This window comes from Sarcophilus harrisii, chromosome 3 (assembly GCF_902635505.1).
Source record: "Sarcophilus harrisii chromosome 3, mSarHar1.11, whole genome shotgun sequence".
Taxonomy (NCBI): domain Eukaryota; kingdom Metazoa; phylum Chordata; class Mammalia; order Dasyuromorphia; family Dasyuridae; genus Sarcophilus; species Sarcophilus harrisii.
Window position 1 is genome coordinate 70,915,129 of NC_045428.1, and position 20,047 is coordinate 70,935,175.

Here is a 20,047-nt window from a genome sequence, read left to right on the forward strand (position 1 = left end):
TTATTTTAAAATATATCATATTAACATTTTCTTTAACTTCTGTACCTGAATAGTATATGCTACTGTTAAGAATCCACTGGAAACAATTACACCCTGTGCCAACAAATGAAGAATAACAAAATTAGTATTCTTGTAAAGATATGTAACTTGCAGACTTTGATCTTCCTAAGAATTAACCATCAAACTAGACTTTTACAAAATGAAAACCATCCCTAATAATTATTTTTTGATATTCAGTACTCTTTATGGAAAAGAATCTGGTTTAAGTGTTTTGAAGTTTTCTGTATTGATATAGGTATGAATTCATAGCTCTTCTCAAGTCACAGACACAGTGAAGACTGTTAGAAAGTAACTTGATTTTAATTCATTGATATTTTGTATGTGAAGAGAAGCTGTAACCAAAAAAAATCCTTAATCAATTTGAAATTCAAGCTTTGGAATATTAAATCTCCCAAACTTCCAAAGGACCAAGTTGAAATACAAGTTTTTCTTATTATTTTAAATAGGGAATGATAAATTTAAGATATTTTGAAAAATGCTTAATTCTTCAAACAGACATATAACATGGATTTTTCATCTCATGGGTTTTAGAGTTCCTTTCAGTGATGTAAATCAAAAGGCAACCATGCTTGCCCATTCTGTGTGATTCATCCCTTTCTTCTCAAAAGCTCCTTATGAAAATCTATTTAGAGTTGTACTAGAAGCCCCCTTGGTTGACTCCTGATGTTGTGAACGCATCAGAATTTCAAAAGACACTGTCCTCTCCCATTAGGAATTTAAAAGGTATGCATTCATATGTATATACCTTTATACACCTGTATATAAATATCTATATATATATAGATATAAATACTTATATATAGACAGATATATATATATATATCTGTCTATATATATACATGTATATGTATGTGCATACACACATCTAAAAGCAAAGATAGTAACTCCAAAGCCATTTGAGTTTGATGATAAACAATCCTCTTAGACTTAGTCATAACGTAACCAATTGTGAAAACCCTTTGAATTCCAAAATCTCAAATTTCAACAAAATTTTCTATTTGATCACAATTTGCTATCATTCTGCTTCTCTTGTTTTCTAATTTTTGCTTTTAAAAATAATTTAAATTGTAACACATTTTGTCATTTTATAACATTCACTTCTGGAAGTATGATTCTCCTTTGCCAATTTGAACTTCCTTGTAACTAAAAATAAAAGTGAAATTAAATGACATGGTTACTCTAGCCAATAATTTTTTAATGGCTCATTAAATCTCTTCTCCACTGGAGAAAAGAGAGGTATGGTTCATTATCTGTTCTCTGGGATCAGTATTGATATATAGTAAGCACTATATAAATATTAGCTATTAATTGTGACTTTACTGACTCCATCAGTCATATATTATGATCTTTCTTGGTTTCCTTTTCCTTGACCTAAAAATGTCCTGCATTTTTTCCACATCTGCTTTCCTATTTCAGATAAAGAAGTATTTTTCTTTTCCATAGTTAATCAGTGTCATTGTAGTTTGTTAACTCTATTGTTTTCTTGTATCTTCTGATAGTTTTCTCCATTGGCTCCTTAGCCCTCTGTCTATTTGTATACGTTTATTGCTTAAAAATAAACTCAAATCCTAGTATCTTAATATTTAAAAAACTGTAACTAGGAAACCTATTCAGTTAGAGAACCACAGACAAGTAAGACTTCTTCATTCCTTACAACTTTTTAATACTGATCGCTATGCATAAGTTAGCAATCTTCATTAACGAAAGGTGTTGCTACACTGGAAATTCTCTCCATGGATGCAATCACAAGTCTCTGAGAACTGCCCCAACTTCATTTTTAAAAAAATATTTCATGATATAAGAATTTGGGATATTTTACCTATTCTATAAACATTAAGTTTTTATTAATCTCTAGAGATTACCTATATTTATATTATATACATATATATATATATATAACTAAATGAATAAATGAATCATTGAGCAAACTAAGCACTTAATTATTTTTATAAGACACTTGATAGGATAATGCTATAGAAAGAACAGTATTCTATGATTCAGGAATGTGAATGCATGTAGATAGAAATTAATTCCTTTTTATCTTTGTATTATTGACATCTAGCATGGTTTATGGCTTATAAAATAAATTAAAGTGCTGGCTCTCACATTTTCTAGCTGTATGATCCTGTAAAAATCATTTAGCTTCTCTCGTCCTTAGTTTTCTAAGCTATAAAATGGGGGGGAATTAACACTTACCTACCTCACTAACTTGTAAAACACTTAAAGCACCAGTTAATAAGAGGAAATATAATTTATCTTCAAAGGTAACTATAACCTGTGATCCAGCTATCCCCTCCCTCACTCTCTCAGTTTTTAGCTTAAAAGGACTGGAGCTGATTTCAAGAGCTATTCCCCAAATCTTCATTTTCTTTCTGACTTATTATGCCTTCACCTAGAGATTACACTGTAAAATAATCTCCTGCACTTACATACTTTTTAAGGTATCCAAAATATTTTACATATATGATCTGATTTAATGACTCCTAAAATGTTCTAGAATTAGGATTTCATAAATATAAGTAGGGATATGTACAAGTCTTGTCTAAGTTATATATATATATATATATATATATATATATATATATATACATACATACATACATACATACATGCAGGTGAAAGGACAACCTTTATTTTATTTTATTGAAAATATAGAAAATTTAAAGGATTCATGGGTACCCATCAGCCCATGATATAGAAAATCCATTAAGCACTCAGGCTCTCATAACCCTTGAAAAGGAAACAAACATTGGATCACAAAGGAAAGATAATATGACAATCTAATGCATTGCCTTTGTACCATAGAATCCTACACTTTCCCTCTCAGAATTGTAAGTGATACCCTGTAGCATCAAGTTCCCCTCAGAAGGCAATATATGCTTTGGGACAAATGAAGAGGCAAACAGATCCCAATGGTTCTAAACTAGCTAAGTAATGGCAATAGAGCCACATTCTGCAGATATGCCTTTCTACACTTATTTCTTCAGTCTCTGACTTGCTTAGAATGAGAAAAGTGAAGGAAGAAAATAATTTGAAGTCTTACTCCTTTATCAGGCCGCCCAATCAAGCATTTGCAGCTCACTAAGAGCTTTTCATGAAAGTTAATGACTGGAGAAAGGGGGTGATATGCAAGGGGAAGAAGTCCTAGTCTTTCCTCTCACTACTACATTCTGTGAGAAAGGTAGACTACTGGCATATAAAAGCACTTGTGAGGGGAAGTCTGTTGTTTTTCCTTTTGGAAGCCAAAACAGAGGAGTGGGACTTTTGAAGAAGCATTCACCATCTGGAGTCCTAGCATCTGAGGGGCAACAGTATGGCAAATGCAAAACAGTAGTTCCAAATCAGCCATTTAATTTTGGGGCAGCCTTTGTTGTTGAAAACCAGAAGTTGTCTTTATTCCTTTAAGAAGATTACAATGGGCATGGTTATATTCATTAGGGAGGGAATTATAGATAACCAAAGACAAAGATTCACCTTCCATCAAGCTAACTAATTTAGCTAGACAACTACAACAATACCCTAACTGTACTCTAAAAATATTTTGTAAATAGCAAATTGAATTATTTCAGTTTTAACAAGATTTACATATTTCATTTATTCCCAAAATCAGTGTATTCTACAGAATAACTTGTGTGATAGGCATTATGAATTACATGTGGAAATATAAATGTACAGGAACCTTGTTCTTTTTTTTCCCCTTTATACCATGTTCATTTCAGATGCCCCACAAACCTTGAAATGACTCTGAGAATTCATTGGTAGATAATTCCCACAAATTATAGGAGGCTTTTTTTTTAGTAATATTTAATGTATACCTGAACACTTAGAATTCTCAATCTATAATTAAAGTGTTTTAACCAGATTATTTTCAGTAGCTGGCATCACAATTTTTATGTTTTGTTAATATGTACATTCCCTAGAGAAGTGATGGATGTGAAAATGGGGCAAATGTTACTTGATACATGAAGCATTAAATCCAAACAACACTTTTCAATCTGTCTTAAATTCTACAAATAATGTAGCTTCTTTTTATTTGTGATACATATAACAATTTGATTTCTATATACACTTTCCAATTATTACACCATGCCCATATGTATTTACCTTGGTGCAGTCTGTCAGTGAACATGGCCTTGATTGCTTTAATTAGAAGCTATTTTCAAAAGTGAGTATTTTATCACTCCTCTCCCAATCCATTATTTTATTTGCACACACAAAGGAATGTAGATTTTTTTTCTAAATGAAAGGAAGCTTTGAGATTGTTCATGGCCATTCAATTGGTCTCTCTATTTTTTTAAATAGTGCAATCAATATAATAGATGAAATTTTAACAGTAATAAGATTTTTTTCTTGACTCCTTAAGCCAGTAACAAACAACTTTTAAATGTGTGCAAGTTGAATAATGAACAAAAAAAATGATTTTTTTGGAGAAGATTGATTTGAAAATTGCAGAAATACTGATGCTTAGAATATTTTATTTCTTAACATAGGCATGTCTTTCTATTTTTTTCAGTCTATTCGAGAAGTCACTGGATATGTCTTAGTGGCTCTTAATCAATTTCGTTACCTGCCTCTGGAGAATTTGCGTATTATACGTGGGACAAAACTTTATGAGGACCGATATGCACTGGCAATCTTTTTAAACTACAGGAAAGATGGGAATTTTGGACTGCAAGAACTTGGTCTGAAGAACTTAACTGGTAAGGAAATATTTATCAATGACCAAGTCACTTTTTATGCTTTTTATGTCTTCGTTTTTTAACATGACATACTATTGTGTGGATCTATGTAAACACTAATATTGATGGTTATATTGAAAGTCAGGTTTATATAATGTGCATATATGAATATTATAGATATAAAATATGCTATTACGTGTGACTTAGCAGTAAAGAGATAGAGCATTTATTTTTATTATAGAAAATATGATTCCCTTCTGCTTATTTCCAAAATTGTGAGTTTTAAGAAATAGCATAATGCCATATCTCAGGCAAACAGCAGTACATTCAAAGGAAATGTTCAGTGACCATGAAAAACAAGATAGGAAACAGGCTTTGGAAAGTGATGTTGGGTGGTCCCAAATGGACAGTAGAGCATATCATCAAATCATAGCAATAAAAGTCTAACTCTTGCTGTCCTTGGGGTAGCTCACTCTATGTTTAGATAAACTTAAAGTGGACTATTTGTTTGGACTATTTGCTTCGTTTATTGTTATTATTTCTATTACTATACTTTAGAAAATATATTTTCCTCACATATGAAACTTCAATTTTCATATATAATAGAGTGATTTAATCTTCAAATTATTCATAATAGCTACTATTTTCATAAGCCTTTTGTGTTTTCGAGGACTTTTAAAAATATGATCTATGTTTATTCTCACTATAAACCTGGGAAATAGTTGGCTGTTGTCATCTCCATTTTACACATATGGAAACTGAGGCAAACAAAAGTTTTAACTTGTTATGGGTCACACAGCTAGCTAATGAATATATGAGGCCTGAAATCTATCCACTGTGCTATTGAGCTGTCTAAATTTAGAGCATGAAGTAACATTAGAGACCTTTTGGTTCTACCTCCTCATTATATAGATAAACAAAATGAGGTTTAAAAAACTGATTTGGCTAAAAGTCACATGTATAATAAGTGGCAAAGGCTGGGTTTGAATCTTTTTTTTTTACTGCAAATCCCATGCACCTTTCATTGTACCACACTTTGTATTAAAATATGTGTTAAGATCATGTTGTTAGTTTTATTTCAAATATCTTGCTTTTATATAACATCTAACAAATTAGATGTTACCATTTTAAAAATCACCTCATTATTTATCAGTCATTTCTAAATTGTTTTAATTTGGAAGCATAATTTTTCTTTCCAAGCTGATTTAAGGAATTCAGGAATTGTTAGATTACATTTTCCAGGGTTTGTAAACATTGGATTTATCAAGCATTTGTTAAGTTTTTATTATGTGCTAGGCACTAGAGATACACCCTGAGTACAAAGAAAGACAAATAACCAAACATAAATGATCAAAATTTAACTTAAATGATACAGAAATTAACAGGAGACATTCAAAAGAAACTTTAACTAATTAAAAGAAAATTAGAAAGGGACAAATCACTTCTAGCCAGACAGAGCAGGGAAAGGTATCATTGTGCAGTTAGCAACTGAGCTGGATTTGAAAGGAAAGAATTTTAGAATTTGGAGGGCATCTTATATAATCAAAGAAAAAAATAGATAATCTTTGCAAATACATAGAGGCAGGAGAGGGGAGGATGAAATCGGGCTCTAGTGAAGATATATTGCTTATAGAGCTTATCACTTGCACATAATGAAATAGTTTTTCAATTATAGTTTTATGTATATTTTATTATGTGCTATATCTAGCATCCATATAGTGTTCATTATCAGTTGCACAAGTAACATTTTGAAGTAAAACAATGGATACTATGATCTAGAAAACTAAACATTCCAGAGATGGAGAATGACACTACTGTTCCATAATGTATGCTTGTATTTAGGGTCAGAAAACTTGGGTTCAAATCTTAGACAAGTCACAACCTCTTTAGATCTCAATTTCCTCATCAGTAAAAATTTCAGGGTTGGATTAGAAGACTTACTTATGATTTATTGTGCTTGTAATCTGTACTCTTATAATTTATAGACTGAATTAGTTATGAATTCTTGGTCATTGGGTGAGAAGATTGTCTTTTCCCATATGAATAATTAGGCAATTTTAGATAATTTATGAGGACATCCCCATTTGGTTTTTGGCAAACAATCACATTTTTCTGGACTTCAGTTTTCATATCAGTAAAATGAGGATTTGAATTGAGTTGACATCTGGAGTTTGTGATCTATTATCCTATGTACCTTTGTGGCTATGTTTATCTATTTCTTCTGATTTCCCACTTTTCTGTACTGCATTGGCAATATTTCTGAATCCTAGAATTTTTTTTCTTTTAAAGAAATATGTATTTAAAAAGATGAGTATTAATTCCTTATAGAATTTTGCCAAAAAATCATCACATGAATATCATCTTAGTATTAAAATTCAGAGACTTTTCATTCAGTTGATGTTCTACATTGCTGGAATGATTTATTGTCGTTATTATTGTCATGGTTCTTATTGTTGTTTTTAAACTGGATCTGGGCCACAATATAGTCAAATACATGTAAGAGAGATGAAAATGAGAGAGTATCTTTTTTCTCTCTCTTTTAAAATAATAACTTTTTTTATTTTCAAAACATTTGCATAGTTTTCAACATTCACCATTAGAAAACCTTGAGTTACAATGTTTTTTCTTCCTCCCTTCTCCCTACCCCCTCCCCTAGGCAGCAAGTAATCTAATATATGTTAAGCATGTGAAATCATTCCATACATATTTCTACAATTATGCTGCACAAGAAAAATCAGATCAAAAAGGGAAAAATGAAAAAGAAAACAAAATGCATGAAAACAACAAAAAAGTGAAAATACTATGTTGTGATCCACACTCAATCCCCACAGTTCTCTCTTTGAATGCAGACAGTTCTCTCCATCATATCTCTTGGAATTTACCCAAATCATCTCACTGTTGAAAAGAGCCCCTTCCATCAGAATTCATCATACTATAATCTTGCTGTTGTTATGTACAATGTTCTGTTGGTTCTGGTCACTTCATTTAGCCTCAGTTCATGTAAGTCTTTCCAGGTCTTTATGAAATCAGTCTGCTGATCATTTCTTATAGAACAATATTATTCCATAACATATACCATAACTTATTCAGCCATTCTCAAATTGATGGGCAACAATTCAGTTTCTAGTTTCTTGTCACTTAAAAAAGAGCGGCTACAAACATTTTTGCACATGTGGGTACCTTTCTCTCCTTTAAAATCTCTTTGTTATCCAAGCCCAGTAGAAACTGCTGAATAAAAGGGTATGCATAATTTGAAAGCCCTTTGGGCTCAGTTCAAAATTACTCTCCAGAATGTTTGGATCAGTTTACAAAAATATATGTGTCCCAGTTTTTCCACATCTCCTCCAACATTCATCATTATCTTTTCCTATCATCTTAGCCAATGTGAGAGGTGTGTAGTGGTACCTGAGTTGTCTTAATTTTCATTTCTCTGATTACTAGATTGTGATTAATAGTGACTTAGAACATTTTTTCATATGATTATAAATGGTTTTAATTTCTTCATCTGAAAATTGTCTCTTCCTATCCTTTGACCATTGCAGAATTGTTTAAATTCTTATAAATGTGAGTCAATTCGTTTATATTATCGAAATAAGACCTTTATCAGAACGCTTATAAAATTCTTGCCATTTATTGTTTCTCTTCTAATCTTATGTACATTGGTTTTGTTTGTACAAAAACTTTTAAACTTAATATATTCAAAATTACCCATTTTGCATTTCATAATGCACTCTAGTTCTTCTTTGGCCACAAATTCCCTGCTTTTCCACACATCTGAGAAGTAGACACTCCTTTGTCTTCTAATTTAATTATAATATCACTCTTTCTGTGTAAATCATGAACCTATTTAGACCTTATCTTGGCAGAGGGTATTAAGTGTTAATCAATGTCTAGTTTCTGCCATATTATTTTCCAGTTTTCTCAGCATTTTTTGCAAATACTGAGTTCTTATCCCATAGGCTGGCGTGTTTGGGTTTATCAAACACTAGAATATCAGTCATTGAGTACTGTGTCTTGTGAACTTAACCTACTCCTGATCAATTATTCTATTTCTTAGCCAGTTCTAAATAGTTTTGATGATCACTGCTGTATAATGTAGTTTTAGATGTGGTACAACTAGGCCACCTTCATATGCATTGTTTTTCATTAATTCCCTTGAAATTCTTGAACTTTTGTTCTTACAGATAAACTTTATTATTTTTTTACTCTATAATTTCTTAGCAGTTTGGTATGATACTGAACAAATAAATTGATTTAGGTAGATTGTCATTTTTGTTATATTAGCTCAGCCTAACTATGAATAGCATAAATTCTTCCAGTTGTTTAGATCTGACTTTATTTGTGCAGAAAGTGTTTTGTAATTGTGTTTATAAATGACATTGTCTAGGTAGTTACTTTAAATATAATTTCTGTTTTTATCTCTTGCTGTTGGACTTTGTTGGTAACATATAGAAATGCTGATGATTTATGTGGATTTATTTTGTATCCTGTAATTCTGATAAAGTTGTTAATTGTTTCTAATAGTTTTTAGTGGATTCTTTAAGTATACCATCATATAATCCACAAAGAGTGATAATTCAGTTTCCTCATAACCTACTCTAATGCCTGTAGTTTATTTTTCTTCTCTTCTTACTGAAGATAACATTTCTAATATAAGATTGAATAGTAATCATAATAGTGGGCAACCTTCTTTCACCCCTGATTTTATTGGAATTGTTCTGGTTTGTCACCATTACATATGAATCTTGCTGATGGTTTTAAATAGATGCTACTGATCATTTTAAAGAAAACTCCATTTATTCCTATACTCTCTAGTGTTTTTAATAGAAATGGCTGTTGGATATTGTCAAATGCTTTTTTTTTCATCAATTGATATAATTAGGTGATTTCTGTTACTTTGGTTATTGATATATTCAATTTATAGTTTTCCTAATATTGAATGAGCCATGCATTCCTGGTATAAATCCTAATTGGTCATGGTGTATTATCCTGGTGATAACTTCCTGTAATCTCTTTGCTAATATTATATTTAAGATTTTTGCATCAATATTCATTAGGGAAATTGGTCTATAATTTTCTTTCTCTGTTTTGACCCTACCTGGTTTAGGTTCAGCACCCTATCTGTGTCACAAAAAGAATTTAGTAGGATTCCTTCTTTCCCTAGTTTTCCAAGCAGTTTATGTAGAATTAGATTAAATTGTTCTTTAAATGTTTGGTAGAATACACCTGTAAATTTATTGGTCCTGAAATTTTTTTCTTAGAGAGTTAGTTGATTAATAGCTTGTCCAGTTTCTTTTTTAAGAGACTATTTAAGTAATTTATTTCATTCTCTGTTCATCTTGGCAATCTATATTTTTATAAGCTTTGATCTATTTGACTTAGATTATCAGATTTATTGGCATACAGTTGGGTAAAATAGTTCCTAATTATTGCTCTAATTTTCTCTTCATTGGTGAAAAGTTCACCCTTTTCAATTTTGATACTAGCAATTTCATTTTCTTTTTTTCTACCTTAAATTTAAAATATTAACTTAAAGGTTTATCTATTTTGCTGGTTTTTCATAAAAGGAACTCAGTTTTGTTTATTAGTGCTATAGTTTTCTTGCTTTCAATTTTATACTCTCCCATTTTATTTTCAGAATTTCAAATTTGATATTTAATTGGGGGGGGTAATTTTTTTTTGTTCTATTTTTTTAGTTGCATGCCCAATTCATTGATCTTGTCTTTCTCTATTTTATTCAAGTAAGCATTTAGAGATATAAAATTTCCCCTAAGAATTACTTTAGTTTCATCTCATAAATTTTGGTAAGTTGTCTCATTATTGTCATTTTTTTGGATAAAATTATCAATTGTGTCTATGATTTATTGTTTTACCCAATCATTCTTTATGATTAGATTATTTAGTTTACAAATAATTTGGATCTGTTTTTCTTTGTTCCTTTATTTTTAATTGCATCATGATATGAAAAAGATGAATTTAATATTTCTGTCTTTCTGCATTTGATTTTGAGGTTTTTATGCACTAACACATGGTCAATTTCTGTTTAGAATTCATGTATTACTGAGAAAAAAAGCATATTCTTTTCTGTTCCCATTCAATTTTCTCCAATGGTCTAACATAACTAACTTTTCTGAGATTCTATTTACCTCCTTAACTTTTTTCTTATTTATTTTGTGATTCAACTTATCTAGTTCTGATAGAACAAGGTTGAGATCCCCAATTAGTATAAATTTTGTTGTCTATTTCTTCTTGCAGTTCTCTTAACTTCTAAAGAATTATATTTCAAATACAAAAGATTTGAGAATAGGGATGACATGGATTTCTATGAGAATGGAAGCCTCAGGATTGATTAGGTCAGAGATGACCCCAAATGAAGCTTTTACCTTCAGCATTTTCTTTTTATATTTCTTTCAAAGATTTTTTGGGGATGTTTCTTTTGTTACAGTAAGACGCCTACTCAAGTGAAAAAAGAAGCCTGTGGTAAGTAAGTTGCAGTGGGTTCATAAGAACAGTCTGTAAATGAGATGAGTAGGAGAAAATTGAAGGATTAAAATCAGGATTCTAAAAATAATATGGTCTAGTTAAAATAGGAATGGGGAACAATCTGTTTTCTTCATTATTCCTCTCTGATTATATTAGAGTAGAAATGAATGGAGTTGGGTTCGCACTTTTGTAACACTTGAATCAAGCTATTATTCAGTTTTAAGATGTGCTAATTGAAGAATCTTTCCTTGTGGCAAAGCTTCCTCTAAAGTTTTTTTCCCCTTTTTGTTAATTCCTGCATTCAGTAATGGTATTGCTAAGCTATAAAAATGGATGTCATTTCTTCAGAAAATGGTCGAAACTGGACCAGACTTAAATATAACTCGAATTTACCATACGTAACATTCATAACAAATCTACCTTTGTAAGTTGTAGGGTATTAGGACTAGGAATTGACAATTTTGCAGTTGTGTGATATTTCATTTGAAAGCCATTGTTTTAAAAATCATATTTGCAATGTTCTTTTGAAGTTCAGGAAACTCATGGTCTTTTTTTCTCAAAGTAAACATACCAGGTGATAGAAATAATGCTTGAATGAGTGAGATGAATGTTCAGAGAAAGGAAGCATCTTTTATAATTATAATCATTCTCATTCTCATTTTTATTATTTACTTTCTCACTTTGAATATTAAAAAAAACAAGTAAAATTGAACAATTAGATTGAAGTCATAAGCAATCTGGAAGAGTTCCAACATTATTATTCTGATTTATTTAATTGGTCAGTGCTGGATAATTCAGTGGATACAAGGCTGGGCCTGGAATAAGGAAGAAAGAGTTTTTGTACATGCAAATTTGGTCACAGACATTCATTGGCCTTGTGATTCTGGGCAAGTTACTTAACCATGCTTGACTCAGGTACCCATCTGTAAACTGAGCTGCAGAAGGAAATGGAAAACATGCCAGTATCTCTGCCAAGAAAACCCCAAATAGGATCACAATGAATTGTACATGACTAATTGACTAAATGGCAATAACAAAAAAATTGTGTTCTAGTTGCTTTTGATGAAAATAAACTAGATTAAGGATTTTGAAACAGCTGAGACATACATACATCTCATATAAAATACAAACTTAGAATGTGCATCTCACAAGAATCATACAGCGGGTTTATGAAATTTGGTTCAATAGATTGATGGATATTTAAGCTGCCTTCTAAATATCATGTAGTTTACTAGGCACTGGGAGTATCACACAAGTCTAAATTCTTAATAGATACGTAATTCTTCAGATAGGTATATGCAAAAATATGTTGTTCGGTAGTGTCTGACTCTTCAGGACCTCAACTCAAATTTTCTTGGTAAAGATACTGGAGGGGTTTGCCATTTCCTCTTCCACTTTATTTTACAGAGAAGGAAACTGAGGCAAATATCCTTAAATGACTTGCCCAGGATCACATAGCTGGCAAATGAGGCCGGATTTGAATTGAGAAAAATAAGACTTTCTTATCTTTCTCATATCTGTTAAAAAAAATAAAAAACTAGTAGATATCTAGAGTTTGTAATCTATTTTCCTATGTACCTACATAGTGATTTTTATCTATTTCTTCTGTTTCATATGTTGGATCACTTGATGACTGGGCGATGGGTAGGGGGAAGGGAGGGAAAAATTAGAACAGACGATTTTGTAAGGGTAAATGTAGAAAATTATCCATGTATATATTTTGAAAATAAAAAGTTTTCATTAAATTTTTTTTTAAAAATTCTGTTTCACCACTTTTCTTCACTGCACTGGCAATATTTCTGAAAACAATAATTTTTTTTTAAAAAAAAGAAATATGTATTTAGTGTAATGAACATTTATTCATATACTCTATCACGAGATTTTAGTGGCACCAGCAGTTGGGGGGAGTGAGCAAAGATCAGGAACATTCCTTGGAAAAAGTGATCTTTGAGCTGAGATTCAAAGAAAATTAGGAAATCTGAAATATAGGTAAGAAGGGAAGGCATATACAAGTAGGGGGCTAGACAGTGCATATGAGAAATGACAAGAAGACCAAATCTGGCAGAACTATTCACTAAGAAGATGAAGATCACATGCAGTTAAACTGGAAATGTGGATTCTGATTATATAATTTGAAGAGTAAGAGAGCCCACAATAGGGAAGAAAGGAAAATTTAATAAAAATATCAGGGGAGGCAATACTTAATCAGATAAGAATTCTGTTATATATAAATGAAGAGAAAGTATATTTCAAGAATGGGGGATGATGGATAAATGAGAAAGAATGTTTATTTTAGGACCAGACTTACATTATCTCTTCTTCCCCCCACCTCTCTATCTCTCTTTGTGCTTCCGTGTGTGTGTGTGTGTGTGTGTGTGTGTGTGTGTGTGTTTTTCTCTTCTTTAAAATAAGAGTTCTCCCTGAGAGAAAGCAGGTTTCTCAGGGAGGTTTTCTGGAGGCAGCCTTAGTTTCAGTTGAAATAAATAATTACTCCAAAATTGCAGCCAGCTGATAAAAGTTCAGATCTTTTATTGTGTCCTTCAATATAGCCCGGTTAGCTCAGAGGCCTATTTCTCTGCTTGGTTCCAAGAGATCTTGCAGCTTTGTCCTTGGCTTCTGCCTCTGCTTTCTTCAGCCTCCAGCCAGCACCAAGTTGGAAGATGCAATGAATTTCTTGCCTCGAAGATAGGGTTTGTGGGCTTCCTCCCAGAGTGCTCCTCTCCGACCCCAGTCAATGTTCCCAAAAACTCTTTCAAGCTCTAAGAGCTTCCTGTATATATATGATCTCCCAAAAGTTACTTCTTTCTGGAGAGAGAGAGGGATTCTGGGTTATCTCCCAGAGTGCTCTCTGGCCCTAAGGGAGGTGTGAATTCGGATATCTCATACTAAGCCATACTAAACCCTGAAATCTCCCAAACATGTGAACTCCATTGAGTACTTAGATACTTATGAGCTCTCTAAAGGTGTGAACACAAGCATTGTTTCTATCAGTTGTACTTAGTACCTTGTTTCAAGTTCTGGCCCAAAATATCTCCTTCTAAGATGAAATCAATCATATTGAACCATGCTAAATTAGATAATTATTGTCTCTATCAACTCCAATGGCTTAACAGTTTGTAAAGATTCCAACGTGTGTGTGTGTGTGTGTATGTGAGAGATGAAAAATAGAATGTATCTTTTGTGTTTGTAAAGAAGAAATAAGTAGATATTTGAAATAGAAGTTATTTTTTAAGAATCACTTATTTTAAAAAGTTACATATGACTATTTAGGACAACATGCTAAAAGTAATAGTAGTTCCTTATATATAAAGCTATGTTTCATTGTGTGCTTTGTTCTCCATATATGATTTTTCTTGTATGAAATAAATCATTTTGTTAAATTCTTTAAGATATTTCTGTAGGATTTAAGTGTGGATCTATCCCTTTACATACATACATACACACACACACACACATATGTGTGTGTGTGTGTATGTATGTATATGATGTGATACAAGCAGACCACAGAATTTATATGTATCCCAAATATTTGGGGGTACTGAAAAATTTCCTCAAATTTTAAATTATAAATAATCCTTGTATAATATAATTTATAATCATATTGTGAATTCATTTTATCTAAATGAACTGTTCCCTTTTGATATTCTTTCATCAAATGTAGGTTTTCATGTTCCCAATGAATTGTTTGAAGCAAAATAATGTAACAATAATAAGGATGATAATAATCATTAGAATCTATATAACAACACTTTAAAGTTTGCAAACTTTACATATGCTAACTCATTTGCTTTATAATTTAAAGAACTATATTGATTAAGAAGTAAGCAAAAGAATTAGGTGAACTTTTTGCAAAGAGACAGTAATGGTATGTAATGATAAACTGTGATAGATAGTGATCCAAGACAATTCCAAAGGACTTATGATGGAAAATGCTATGTTCATAGACAGAGAAAGAACTGATGGAGTCTGAATGCGGAGCAAAACATCCTTTTTTCACTTAATTTTTTCATTTTTTTCCCATTTTGTCCTGTTTCTTCTTTCACAACATGACTAATATGGGGAGGAGGGAAGAGATAAAAGTTTATCAGAAGTCCCCTAGTCTGGGTGTCCTGAAAACTTGAATTCTCTTCCTGTCTGTGTGTCCAACTCATTGTGTTTATCTAGAAAATTAATAGCCTGATCATTTCCAAAATATATAGAGAATTGACTCTAATTTATAAGAAATAAAGCCATTCTCCAATTGATAAATGGTCAAAGGATAGAACAGACAATTCTAAGATGAAGAAATTGAAACTATTTCTAACCATATGAAAATATGCTCCAAGTCATTATTAATCAGAGAAATGCAAATTAAGATAACTCTGAGATACCACTACACACTTGTCAGATTGACTAGAATGACAGGGAAAGATAATGCAGAATGTTGAAGGGGATGTGGGAAAACAGGGACACTGATACATTGTTGGTGGAATTATAAACACATCCAGCCATTCTGGAGAGCAATTTGGAACTATGCTCAAAAAGTTATCAAACTGTGCATAACCTTTGATCCAGCAGTGTTTCTACTGGGCTTATATCCCAAAGAGATACTAAAGAAGGGAAAGGGACCTGTATGTGCCAAAATGTTTGTGGCAGCCCTGTTTGTAGTGGCTAGAAACTGGAAAATGAATGGATGCCCATCAATTGGAGAACGGTTGGGTAAATTGTGCTATATGAATGTTATGGAATATTATTGTTCTGTAAGAAATGAGCAGCAGGATGAATACAGAGAGACTTGGCGAGACTTATGTGAACTGATCCTAAGTAAATAAGCAGAACCAGGAGATCATTATATACTTCAACAACGATACTGTATGAGGATGTATTCTGATGGAAGTAGATTTCTTCGACAAAAAGATCTAACTTAGTTTCAATTGATCAAGGATGGACAGAAGCAGCTACACCCAAAGAAAGAACACTGGGAAATGAATGTAAACTATTTGCATTTTTGGTTTTTTTCCCCAGGTTATTTTTACCTTCTGAATCCAATTCTTCCTGTACAACAAGAGAACTGTTTGGTTCTGCACACATATATTGTATCTAGGATATACTGTGACATATTTAACATGTATAGGACTGCTTGCCATCTAGAGGAGGAGGTGAAGGGAGGGAGGGGAAAAGTCGGAACAGAAGGGAGTGTAAGGGATAATGTTGTAAAAAAATTACCCACGCATGGGTTCTGTCAATAAAAAGTTATAATAAAAAATAAATAAAAGAGAAAATTAATGGCTGAGCTAGATCACACCTGAATTTTGCATCTAATGGCATCACTATGTAGTATAGAGTGTTTGATCAAATTAACTTATTATCCGGTTTAAGTCAGAGTTCTCAGGAGAATTGGACATAGAAAAAAATTATGTCAAAAATGAAAGTTAAGGAATTGATGTTAAGAAAATATGTTTTTTTAAAAAATAACAAATGTGAAATTTGAAAAAGAAAATGAACTAAGACTTTTTGCATAAATACAGACTATTCTAAGAATAATAATAACTCAGATGTTGTTCTTTTGAAGCAGAGAACAATTTGAGTAGGGACTAAGTAGCCCAAGGATTTGTGGGAAGGTAAGGTACACCAGGGGAAAATAAACAACAGTTAAACTGTACCTTAAGAGGATGAAGTTTCAATTTTTGAAGAAGCTTGAGAACAAATTATTTTCTTTAAAACAGATCCTTTATAACATGAAATAAAAACTTCTCTATAGAATTTCTTTAGGCATGTTGATGAAGGGACATGCATTTAATTGTGGGGGAAGGGCTTTTAAATCAATTTTACCTCCTTTCCTTAGTGTATAAATGACATAGTAATTTGTGAAGAATCTTTCATTTAATTACTTTCATTTCATTTCTCCACGGAGAAGCAAAAACAAAGAAAAAGAAGAAAACAAAAGCCCTACATCTTCTGATGCGAGGATCATGGCATCATGTATTTAGTCTGATCTTTAATGTAGTTCTGAAAGGTTGTGGGGATTAGATTTTAATTTAGGGTTTTTTTAGGTACTGGAGTTTCCATAGCTACAAATAATTGGCATTATACAAATCCCTACTCACCTTCCTTGTTGAATTTTATAAATAGTAGAATTTCAAGGACAGAAAACTTAGAAGGGAAGTAAGTGTAAATGAACTTCAACATCATAACTTAATTATTAATTATTATATAGTAATTATATTAATATACAATATAATAATCTGTTATTATATATTCATATAATGATGGAATGTAAGAACTGGAATTTTTGTCAGAGACAATATACCCTAACTCTCTAATTTTACAGATGGGGCTGTTGAGGCTCAGAACCATTAATCTACATCACATGCTTCTCATTCCCTAATTCTCTATAACGTATGAGAGGGCAATGTGCTTTGGTTAAAAAGTGAGGGATGTGGGTCCAGATTGTACAAAAATTCAGAAGAATAAATCAGGATCTCAAAGAGATTTACAAAAATTTGTTTCATTCCTCCCCTCCTTCACTGAATCCCATTAACATTAGTATTAGAACAGTCTTAATTTATTACACATGGCAGGTTTATCACTGACAGGCTATTGTCATCCATCAGCATCTTTTGAATCTTCCCTTGGAGACACATGTGTGTCTGTCGGTGTGTGAATAACTCTTTTCCCTTTTCTTAAATGAATATTCAGTCTCTGTTACTTCACTGAGATTCTGAAAATCAACTCATTTAGTCAGACAGATGTTTCTCCTTGCAGTGCCACTTCTGATAGAGCTTTATATATGAGATGTGTTTCTTTGACAGGTAGGTGCCTGAGGCTCGCCCCCCTCCCTTTACCTACTATTGCTATTTTTTCCTCCTTCATGGTTTATCTTCTCCTCTTTACTTCAGTCCAATACACCAAGCACCTGTTGTCTCAGCACTTCATTTCAGACCCTCATCATCATGTTTCACTCTTCATTGACCTTGACAATCATCTTGACCTAAAGGACATGCTTGCTCATTCTTGGAATTCCCTTTCTGACATTGGAGAAGACATTTCTCAGCTACTCTCAGAGCTTAGTAACCCTTAAGTGGGTTTAAATAGTCTGGTTGAGAGATTGCTGTAGAACACAGTCTGTGTGACAAAAGGACAAAAAAGCTTCTTTTTTACACTGGAAATGAAACATGACATCATCCAATGTTCATGCTAGCAATAATTCAAAATATCCACATTTTAAAGAGAAATTATTTGAGAAAGGTCTGTGCTAAAAATATCAGACAATATAAATAGCAGGCTTTGGATGGCATCAGTCAGAGAAATGTTAAGTTTTTGTTTTTGTTTTGCTAACATGAAGGCATCAGTTTTTATGTGGATTGAATAAATTACAGAATTTTACTTGATGCTATTTTTTAATAAGACTATTGCCACTTGGGCAAGAGAGAGACATCTGTGAACTATCAAGAAAGAGAATATGGCAATATGGAATAAAGAGAAGAGGGAAGGGGAAAAGGGGAAAAGGAAGGGAGGGAGGGAGGCAGGCAAGAGAAAGAGAAGGGGGAAAGAAGGGATGGAGGTGGGGAAGGATGGAGGGAAGAAGAAAGGGAGGAAGAAAAGGAGAGGAGGAAGTAAGAAGGAAAAGAGAGAAGAAGAGAGGAAAGGAGTTAGGAAGGAAGGGAAGTGGGAAGGAAAGGAGGAATGAAGGAAGGGAAGACTTAGAAAAGGAAGAAAAGAAGAAAGGAAATATGGAAAAATAAAGGATAGAAGAAGGGACAGAAGGGAAAAAAGGAAGGGAGGAAGGAAGGAATAAAAGAAATATTTATTTTACGCTGTGTGCCAGGTATTTTGCTATGTTATTTGTAAATATTTTATCTTTTGAGAGTCACAATGACTTTGGGAGGTAGATAGCATTTTTTAAAATATTTTACAATTGAGGAAATTGAAGAAGACAGAGGTCAGCTAACTTTCCCAGGGTCACATAACTAGTTAAGTGTCTGAAACTGAATTTGAATTGAGAGCTTCTTGACTACAGAACTTTATCCATTATGCCTACTGGAGTCAAAACTTTTTCTTTGTCATCTGCTTCCTGGAAAGCCCTTGCTTTTTTTCAAATTGTATTAAATTTATTTAGCAATTATCAAAGGTATTAAAGAAACCTAGTTACCAAGGAAAGACCTGGCGATCTATTTGATCCCTGTTAGAGATGCAGGATAAGAAAAATGGATGATAAATTTCTAGTCTTTAACCCCTAGTTCAAGAATCAATGATATTTAAAAAAAAAAGAATTTAAATATAAACAAGGGAACCCAACTTTTAATTTTGTATAGAACTTTTGGATTAGATTCATTTTGATTAGTAAAATTTGTATCATTCTCTGAATTTTTAGATAATCTTTTTGTCAGGAGTATTAGATGAGAGATTCAGGATACACATAGAAATTAGACTACTTAATCTTTTGAACTCTCTTCTGAGTCTAAGATTGACTCCCCTGTATCTCACACAAAGTAGGTGCTATAGAAACGCTTTTTCCCCTTTGTTGTATGGTTATTGTTGTTTGGTCTTCATTCTCCAAGACGACTAGGGCATCAGGTAGGCGATGCCATAATATGCAAGTGAATTGGATTTAAGTCAGGGACTGCTATGCAAGGTTACCTGGCCTCACTTTCCCCTCCAGAGTTATCCAGGTCCTGTGCCCAGATTTAGATCAGGATAAGTGGACAAGACCTTGACCTTTTTAAGCTAAAGTCTTCTACAAGTTCCAGTCTGACTGAGGTTACAGCCATTCAATGATTAAGGCTTGGCAGCAATTGAGGCAAAGAATCCACTTCCACCTATTCAAAAAAAATCTAAATAAATAA

At 32.4% G+C, this 20,047-nt stretch overlaps 1 protein-coding gene across 4 annotated transcripts in view; it reads left to right on the forward strand.

Annotated features, from left to right (window-relative positions):
• Positions 1-20,047, forward strand: part of ERBB4 (erb-b2 receptor tyrosine kinase 4) — a 1,320,366-nt gene that overhangs the window by 697,861 nt on the left and 602,458 nt on the right. For all 4 annotated transcript variants that reach the window (XM_031963609.1, XM_031963611.1, XM_031963608.1 and 1 more), the window contains exon 3: positions 4,574-4,760. In XM_031963609.1, the coding sequence (XP_031819469.1) occupies positions 4,574-4,760 (187 nt within the window). The remainder of the gene's footprint in view (positions 1-4,573; positions 4,761-20,047) is intronic.